The 9,817-nt window shown below is 44.8% G+C and overlaps 1 protein-coding gene across 1 annotated transcript in view; it reads left to right on the plus strand.

Annotated features, from left to right (window-relative positions):
- SLC7A10 (solute carrier family 7 member 10) overlaps positions 1-4,390 on the plus strand; it is a 45,183-nt gene extending 40,793 nt beyond the window's left edge. Inside the window, 3 exon segments of the mRNA XM_075101407.1 lie at positions 2,407-2,556; positions 2,905-3,082; positions 4,102-4,390. Coding sequence (XP_074957508.1) covers positions 2,407-2,556; positions 2,905-3,082; positions 4,102-4,229 — 456 coding nt within the window. The 3' untranslated portion in view covers positions 4,230-4,390.
- Positions 4,391-9,817: the final 5,427 nt, after the last annotated feature.

Consider the following 9,817-nt stretch of genomic DNA (forward strand, 5'->3'; position numbering starts at 1 on the left):
AAAGAGCTTCATACGCTTTTACCAACATTAAAGCTAGATGTGATGGGTTTTACTGTGGCATAGAAGGTGTTAAAGAGGGAGATGATTCCTGATGCTGCCACACCCAGCCTCATGGCCTGAGCAAGGGAATTCCCTGAAGGGCATTTGCTTGAAATTTCAGCTGCATCAAATGCTGCCAACAGCAGTTTTGCCACTGATATCAAAACAGTGAGGGTTTGACCCCAGGTGCACTAGGAACATGAACACCTATGTGTCTCCTGGCTCTAACAGCAATCCTGGCACAATACGCCCAGACCAAGTTTCACCAAATAAGCTTCCTGCACATTCCACTTTTATGACAAAATAAGCCTAGCTGAGGCTTTACGGCATTCCCAGGGCTTAGTACCTGACCACAAACATCTCGCGTGTTGCCTTTGCAGGGTTTTGGGGTAAACTGCCCACAGTCTGTCCTGCCCTGGGAAGCCAGAGAGTGCTGGCCCCATCACGGGCTCCCACCAGGCAGCTCAGCTCCGATGGTGCCGACAAAGCAGAACTCCTTTGTCCTTAAAAATGCATCAGCTGAAATAACACACTGAGTTTCAGAGGCTGCTTCACTGTGAAACAGCCCCAACACAAGCGGGCTGCCTGATCCAAGCTGGCCGAGCAGCCAGGCTTTTGCCGGCCCCCCGCTCCACTCAAACCACCCCCTTGAATTACAGTGCAAATCACAGAACCAACACTGCATATCAAGTCATCATCTGAAGGCGTTTTGATGCATCTAAGGGTATACCAAATGCTGCTAGGAAATACTAATTTCTTAACAAATAGAAATATGAAAATAATATAGTGTAGGCAGCTACAAGAGCAAACTGGGTCAGACTTTAAGCAAACCTAATTAATCATCAAGTTCCTTTTTCCCTTCCAATGTATAACACCTAGCTCTTTGCATGGAGAAAGGTTTCTTTGTACATGGAGAGAGGCCTTTTTAACATCATCAGACACACCTGCATTTTTACTAATCCTTTCAAAAATCAAGGGGCTAAGCTAAATTGAAAATAAACGGACTAGAGGTTTTTTTGCAAGATAGTGGGGAGCAGCTAGCTCTCTCACCTGCCATGCCGAGGCTGTGGCCAGGCTATGCAGGGAGCAGCGCACCGTTCTACAGCCTCGTAGGACTCGGGGATCACACCCACACCATGAGCAGATCTGACACATCAGAAACACCTACGCACAAAATCTCACTTCTCTGAGTGGCATTACTGCAAAACCCATTAAGGGCAGGAGAGGGTTGTATGTGCGTATGATACTGTGTGCCTGTCAGAGGCAAGCAGGAAACATGTTATATGACACCAGTACAAAACACTGCCCTACTTGAAATCCATTTTGTGGTGAGACTGGTCGACGTGTTGAAATCCCCCACCCCTGCCAAGTCTGCGAAGCTTTGAACAGGGTCACAGAGTGACCAAAGGGACATTCACTGCAGTGGAGCATAACTCCTAATGCCTGTGGTGCTGAAGCCCTCCCTCCTGAGAGGACTTTGCTATTGAAACAGCTAATTAAGAAAAAGGGACGTAAGCGAAAAGAGAGCCTAGAGTAAGACAGCCCCAAATCCCGTGCGCTTTCTGGAGGGATTTGGTCATTCAGTTTCCCTCAGGCTCTGGCCACCAGCAGACAACGTTCATAAGGCTGGTATGTGGTGCAGGCAGGGGCTCAGCTCAGCTCCTGCGGTACTGACAAGCGGGGGTGCAGGACCCAAGGACCAACCCCCTGGCCCCCAAGCCAGCTCTCCTGGCTTTACAGAGTTATGTAGAAATACAGTACAAACAAGCCAGTATAGGCATGGAAACTTCCACCATCCATCTGCCAGTTTCCAAACACAAGAAATGCTCAAAAGATTAATGACACCAATCATCTGCAGCATCAGCCATGGGCCAGCAGGGGGGAAGGGCAAACCTCTTATTCTTTATAATATAGAGGGCACCTGCAACAACATAGCACACTGACCACAATGTGTCTGCAAGAAATCCTGTTATCGTCACTCCTCACCATAGGGTTCAATAGCTTTTAAAACACACAACAGAAATGGGTGAGTGGGACCATGGGGAGCTCTGCCAGTCCTCCCAGCCCTGCCTGCCTTGGCCATGAGCAGCAGAGCCACCTCTGTCAGCACCCGAGGGTATTTATAAACAGACCTGCTGGTCTCGGGCTTCAGCATGCTCCAGGTAACCCGGACTCCCCATTCAGCCCCAGCCCTGGAGGCACAGCTCAGGGATAACGCATCAAACCGCAGAAGGGAGCAGACGCCCAGCAGGGACCATAAACAAAAGGAATTTAACTGCTTTTATAGGGTTTTTGCTTGGTTTTTTTTGCTTTTAAGCTACCTTTTCTAGTAATGACCCAAGTAAGACCATGCTTCTCTCTTTTCAGTGTTTGGCTACTCTTATCATCATGCTCGTTGGAGACACATACACGCTAATCAACTACGTGTCATTTATCAACTACCTCTGCTACGGAGTGACAATTATAGGCCTGATTGTGTTACGCTGGAAGAAACCCAAAATCTTCAGACCTATCAAGGTGACAATGTTAAAGCTAAAGCTCTTGGTCACAATAGCGATGCAAAGGGCAGGATGGGCACACCAAGCCTTCCATCCTCCTGTTTTGAAAAACAGTTTCTTTAATGATATAGTGGTAAGGCTTTGAGGTCCCAATCCATGTCCCTGTAAAAACAGGCTACACAGGCAGACCCTTTGTGAACTTGCTGGGGTGGGCAGAGAGGAGAACTGTGGTAGAGGGAAGGGGGACACGACCCACGGGAAGTCCTGAAGCCGCAGCACTGCCTGCAGGCCCCCACAGCCCCTCGCTGCTGGTCAGCCACTGCTGTTGCTCTGCACAGTCATGCTCTGCTCTGCTCTCTCCTCCCAGGTAAACCTCCTCATCCCCATCGCTTACCTGGCATTTTGGGCATTTCTGCTGATCTTCAGCTTATACTCTGAGCCAGTTGTCTGTGGCGTAGGACTCATTATCATTTTAACTGGAGTGCCAGTGTTTTTTCTTGGAGTCTACTGGAGAAATAAACCAAAGTGTGTAAATAGGCTAATAGGTAAGCCAGTGCCGTGGTGCCTTGCAGCACTCGTGGAGCCGCTGGTTGCGCTGGGGTCTGTGGGGATCTGCTTCACATCTGATGCATCAGCACTAAAACAGCCAGAGAACCACCCGCATGAGCCTGACTGCCACTCTTGGTCATGGGCAGCCCCTGGGCACAAAGTGGCTCTGGCTTTGGCAGCATTTTTGTGGCTGGCCAGCACTTGCCTTTGACCAACTGCTTTTCTTCCTCCTGGGTGTGTTTGCCTCCCCTGTGCATCTCCCCACCTGCTCAGATCGCTCATGGCAGCCTGTCCCAAAGCACATGCAAAGGGGTGTAACTTTAAGCATGTAAAAACTAAATGAGCTATCTCAAAAGGACTAATAAATGGCTGAGAGCTGCCACTTATTTGGCACATTTACTGCCTCCCTCCTGCCCTGCTTTTCTCCTGCTGTGCCACCAGCATGGCCCACTGCACAGGCCCTGCATGGCATGATGAATTATTTCATACTCAAAAAATAAGAAGGTCTTATTTTATCACTCATGTAAAACTAAAACTGCACATTTTATGTTTTGGTTGTGTTTGGCTTTTAATCGTTTTGCTCCAAAGTGAGGGCTTTCAAAGAAGACAGCCAGGCCCTTTGCTCTGACCAGAGGGTTTCCATTGGCTGTGGTGGGGCTCTGCTGCCAGCAGCTCCCCAAGACCAGTGGTGCCCACCACCACCGCAGGGCTGCCGCAGTGCCAGGAGGGCTGGCAGCCAGCCCGGCCCGGCCCCGCCAGCCTGCCATGCGCAGCACTGGGCAGCTCTGCGAGGGGCCAGGGAAGGACTGTGGGTGGGCATCCCTAAAGCTTTGCAAACACGGTTTTGTGGCTGAGCTGGAGAGGGTAGGAGGGGACAGTCGGCTGTGCAGCAGGGTCAAGCAGCCCAGGCTGGGAAGATGCACATTTTTTCGCATGTTGCATTGCCCCGGCACCACGCTTTTGTTTAGAAGAGCTCGAGCATCCCCATTAACCATCGCACGTTTGCTCTTCACAGAGTCCATGACGTGCTGGGGACAGAAGCTGTGTTTTGTGGTCTACCCTCAGGGGGGAGTTGCCGAGGAGGAGGAAGCACCTTCGGCCCGCTCTCGACGACTGGCGAGCGAGACAGCCGCGAGGAAATAACAACACGGCTCCGAGGCTGAAGTGGCTTCTTGTTTACATGCTGATTTTTGCAAAAAGTTTTTCTGTAAAAAAAAGAAAAAAATATGGTTTTAGTGCTCCAGTAGTGAAGCCCATAAAATGAGCTACACCCTTTATGGCATCTGTAGCTTTTAGTTTTTCCCTTAAAAAAAAAAAGAAAAAAGAGGAAAAAAAGGAAATAAAATGTAAAATGAGGTGCTGGTTGGTTTTTTCTGGCAGTGTACTTGCTCAGCAGGGGAAAGCAGCACAGATACAGCTCTGGAATACTGATTTTAGCAGCCATAGGAGACCATCAGAGACATACAAATTTAGGCATTTCAAAAGTGCATTGTAGCTTCCAGTGCAAAATCAAAGCGAAGAAATCAAGAGAAAGCAAGGAGACCCTGGGACACCCATCCCAGCAGGAAAATTCCTGTTACTGTCCCTGGAAAGGGTGAATCCCCCCGTAATACATGAGGTTTCAAAGTAACGATCCAAAAGATCATCCCTCCACATACCTGCAAGAGGACAGTGCGTCCGTCCCAGCACCCAAGCAGCGGTGCGGCCGGCCTCGCCAGCGGCAGGGTCGTTGCGTTGAACACTAACCTGCCTGGGCAGACCTCCAAGTAAAAAGTACAAAATCAACAGTCTGCTTAACTCTTCAGACATCATTTGGTGACACAGAGAAAAAAAATAGACAGAAGTAGCAATAAAATCTCAAGTGTCTCAATTTTGAAGTGATTTTGCAAAGGTGGAGCTGGGCTCCTGTGTCCCAGCTGGGGACAGGGCTCATTGCACTGCCCAGGAGCTCTGCGTGAAGCTCAGCACAACCTGGATGCAACAGGGGAGGACGGAGATGCGGAGGGGTTTGCAGTGGGCTCAGCAGTGGGAACTCGAGGGGGACACAGGAATGAAGCCTGACGTTTCTCCTTTGTACTGAACTGTCAGGTGATGTCACGTTGCTTCAGAGACAAATTCCCCATTTCAACTATTCTCAGCCAAGTAACAACCCTAAATCATTCTCACATCAGATGCTCTTCAGAAAGCGTTTTGCATATTTTATTTGTGGCAAACACTAGAAAAAAATCTAGTTCGCTTATTTAATTAATATATAGAGATTGTCTGCTGTAGCAATATGGCCACTTTCACACCAAAGAATCTTTTGAAAATGCAAAATGCGAGAACAGCTCTGAGCAATATTTTGAATCGCTACTATTCTTTTGCAACTTGTGAAAACAAAAACTTTTGAACGTTTAGTAGCCTTGGCAACATCCATGTGAATTTAATTTTAACAGTATCTTTCTATGTGTTGCAGGCCCTGGTACAAAAATTAAGGGTTCATTAATCTCTTAGTTTGTCAAATACCACGTACTCTACAAAGGTTTAAGAATAGACTCAAATAGACTCAAAATAAGGAATGAGTTCAAGATACATATCTTTCCAACACAATTCATTATTCAGAAGTTTTTTTTTTTAAATATCTATCAATCTCTCTCTGAACTTTCAGAGGCTAGATGCTAAAAAAACCACACAACTTACACTCTTCTCTTTGTATAAGGCTGTTAATCATAAGAGATTATCATATATATTTAGCTAAAGAGAAAGGGGTGAGTTTGTATGTACGTACGTACACATGTAAAGAGAGACTCCACATTTCAAATAATGTTATGAATATATAAAGATTGCTAATGAAAATCCTATATATTCAGCTTGCCTTTTTGTTGTTGGTTTGTTGTTTGTTGGGTTTTTTTAATTCACAGCACACCTCCCCTATTCTACTGGCAAAGCAGCACCTGAATATATAACCCATGTCAGAGGCTGTTGTTGCTGAGTCTTATTTTCCATAGTTCAAAATCCACTTTCTGTGGTATAATTTCCAACAGATTAATTTTTTTTCAATAACTTTATTATCTAGTGGGAAAATTAAATATATTATAGCACCAGCAGTAATGATTGCTTCCAGAGCTGCTAAGTTTTGGTGTGGTTTTATTTTTGTTTGTTTAAATAAACGAAGTATGAAAATTAGCCAGCACTGAAACTTTGCAGCTCTTGAGACAACAAGTCTGTATGGTAATGAGAAAGGTAGTAGCAATAATAATAATAATAATAATAATAACAACAACAACAACAACAACATGCTGTAACTGGTACCAAGGCTTTCTCTGGCCATTGTTTAAGGAAATCAAAAGTAAAAATTAAAGGACCAATTGCCTTATAGTTTTTAACTGGGTTTGGCTCAAATTTTCCCTGATTATACTGCCAAGCTTTAAAACAATCAACGTTTGGCCTTAAATCAGAAGGCTGAATTTAGAACAGGATGGTTTAGTAGAGCTCATCTTTGAATTACATACCAATCCCCAAAAGCTGTTCCACAATGTCTTATTTCATTTTTAGGAACAGCTTCACCTGTGCTCCCAACATCACATATACTGTTTTTTAAAGACTCTGCAAAAGCACAATTTCTAACCATAGAAACCAATGTACAGTACTAGAAAGATAAATTCATATGCTAAATGAAATTTAGCAGTATGCTCAACCCCATGTAAGTGTGATTTTCCCAGAAGATGAAGCAACAGGCCCAAAGGAGACATAATTACTAGTATTTTAAAGCCCACTGAACAAAAGGAAAACCCTGCAACAGCTGACACTACAAGCATGTCAAGAATATTGTGATACTTGATACGGAAAGACAAGTGTTTCCAAAAGAAAGGCTTTTAAACAAAGTTTTAAAAGCAATGCAGTACTATGTAAGACTATATATTATGTGCTATTATATTTATGTAGCATAAAATATTAGAGGTTGAAATGCAGAAAAATACTCTGTGCTGTTTATTCTTTTAGCGCTGGCAATAATACAGCATTCAGAGAATTTCAGAGGAAAAACATGGTGATGCAAGTATTAACAAGACTATCACCTGTAAGTCAACGTAATGCAAAGTCAGTGAAAGAGGTATTGAATAATTCTTATCTGCATTATCGCAGTATTAAGAAAAGCAGCAACAGGTCATGATGTCACTGTGCTATGCACCATGCAAAACGGAGGCTAGGAGGGAAGACAGTCCCTCTCCCAAATAAGATGATGTTCAATACCAAATAGGAGCTGGGTGGGCACCAATAGGAAGCACAGAGAGAATGAGGCAGAGGTGGTGCTGCTGGCCCGGTCGCTCTCAAGGGTTTTCATAGCCTTGATAAAGGAATTGGTTGTTTTCAGTTCACATTAGTACATAAACCAGAAGAGTTTGCTCTCAACAGGGTTAAGGAAAGCGACTCTCATCAGTTCAGAGCTTTCATCCAACGCAGGAAGGATTGATTAGTCACTGTATTTAGTCATACATTTGAGTTGGAAGCATCTTTAAAAAAATAGTATCCAAAAATATGCAGACGAGATTTCATTAGTCATCACTTCACAGAATCACAGGTTGGAAGGGACCTCAGGGATCATCTAGTCCAACCTTTCTAGGAAGAGCACAGCCTAGACAAGAGGGCCCAGCACCCTGTCCAGCTGACTCTTGAAAGTGTCCAACGTGGCCAAGTCAACCAGTTCCCTGGGGAGATTATTCCAATGGTTGACATTCTGGAAGCGCAACCCTGGCTCAGCCTTAGACCACGGGACTAGAGCTGGTGGCTCCAGAAGAGCCACCACCATCGCCTGGTGACGAGTTGCGGTGGGTTGGGAAGCCTGGGACAGAGCCTGCTGCCATTGCTTTTCTGTGAACAAGCTAATGTGGTGAAAGCAAACCTGCTTCTCCATGCTGAAGAGCTGAAGCTAAATAAAATGACTCATCTTTGATGGGAAAGCAAACAAACAACCAACCCACCCCAGCAAATACGCTGTCCCATGCTTCATTCTGAGAGGCCTTTGTCAAGGTATTTCTGATGTTTTGCTCTCATTTATGAATTCCTGAAGCCTTGAAAACAAACCACGTTTGCTTTCCAGCCCCTTCATACCAAGCACCAAATGACAAGAAATTACAAATTGTTAAGCTGCTGAATTTTATGAGAGATATTAAAGTACATGTCACACATGAAAACATAAAAAGGAGGAAGGGTAAACCTTGCCTGGAATTTGTCTTTTCCCAAAGCTTTACAGCTGAGACAGGTGTGCCCTGTCTCTGCCTCTAACTCATGAATACAGGCAAAGCCTCTGGTTTTTTAAATCTCCCCTCCTTGGTCCTTGACACTTCTCACAAGTGCTCTTAACTTCAACATGAAACTTCTGCACTTGGGCAAATGAAAAAGGAAAACCTCAGGGAAAGGATTAGAAAATTACCAAAAGATGCTGAGAGGCCAAAAAGAAAGTTGCCTTGAAGTCCTAAGGTAAGAGATAGCGATGGAAGGAAGACCTACAGGACCTTGAAGGCATCATAAGGCAGGAAACATAAAATGAAGAGAATAAAACATAAACCTCTGCCACTTACATCAGCTTTGGTCACCATTTAATCCCTGTAGCCCAAGAGCTGGAATCTGAAAAGGGGAGGGTGGCCTACTGAACAGCGTTTGTGAGGGTAACAGACTGACACGAGACAGCAGATGAGGTTTCCCACCTGTGAGGTTCAGGTCACAGGCCTGTAATGTATACATTTTCTACTGGATTTTAAATCCTAGCGCCTGCCTGGAAGATGAAAACTGTTTCCTACAAAGACCAGAACACTTAAATAAGCAAAATCAGTTGTTGTTCTTCCTCTCAGAGAAAGGTCTGCTTAAAAAAAATGCATAATTCTCTCAAGGCTTTTTGAGTTATCTCTTTGGTTTGTCATATCTATTGCACTGCACAGGCTGTCAGCAAACTCTGCTGCAAACACACAGGTATCATTTATTACTCTATTTCCATTTCATGGGCTATATTCATTTTGGCTTCACTTACATCAGGATATGGTTTGTAGTATTACTGCTTCTGGCACTATCATTGCAGCTGAATCAGCACTTCATGACAAAGCAAAGCAAACACTCCTCCCACTAGGTTAGGAGGTATTATCTCTGCATCAAGCTCTGTCCCCCCATCCTTCATGGCTATGGATAAATCTGGACAACCATGAAGTCCATCCAATTCTCTTCAACCCAGATAAAGATTTCCAAGCCAGTAGAGTAAACCTCTGTCAACACAATAACTCCGCCTTCCACTGAAAAACCGCAGGACAGAGCCAGCAGTACCCTCCAAAGCGCAGCCTGGGAAGGGGAAGCATCAGCAAAACAAGCATTGCCCTCAGCCATGGGACTGAGAGGCTGCGCTTCAGAAATTTATTTTTTAACCACCTAAATTGTCATACACTTCAGGGCTTCTTTTCGTTATTTGGGGTATATGCATACATACATTTTAAAGTCAGTTGTATACAATGGTGAATTCCTAGTAGTAGGATTTCACATGGGCTATCTAAAAAAGTGATGCACCTCCACAGCTTCAGCTACCAGAAAGAGCAGATAATAAACAAAAAAATCAACCCAAAGCAAACCATATTAATGTCTCCACCCACCATATCAACGTCAACACACTGAGCCATGGGTTGGCATATGCAGAGTCAAACAAAGGCTGTGGAAGTACAATTTAGGCACCCTTGATCTTTGATGTTACAGTGACAGACAGAAACCCACAG

This window comes from Phalacrocorax aristotelis, chromosome 8, assembly GCF_949628215.1.
Source record: "Phalacrocorax aristotelis chromosome 8, bGulAri2.1, whole genome shotgun sequence".
NCBI classification, from domain to species: Eukaryota; Metazoa; Chordata; class Aves; order Suliformes; family Phalacrocoracidae; genus Phalacrocorax; species Phalacrocorax aristotelis.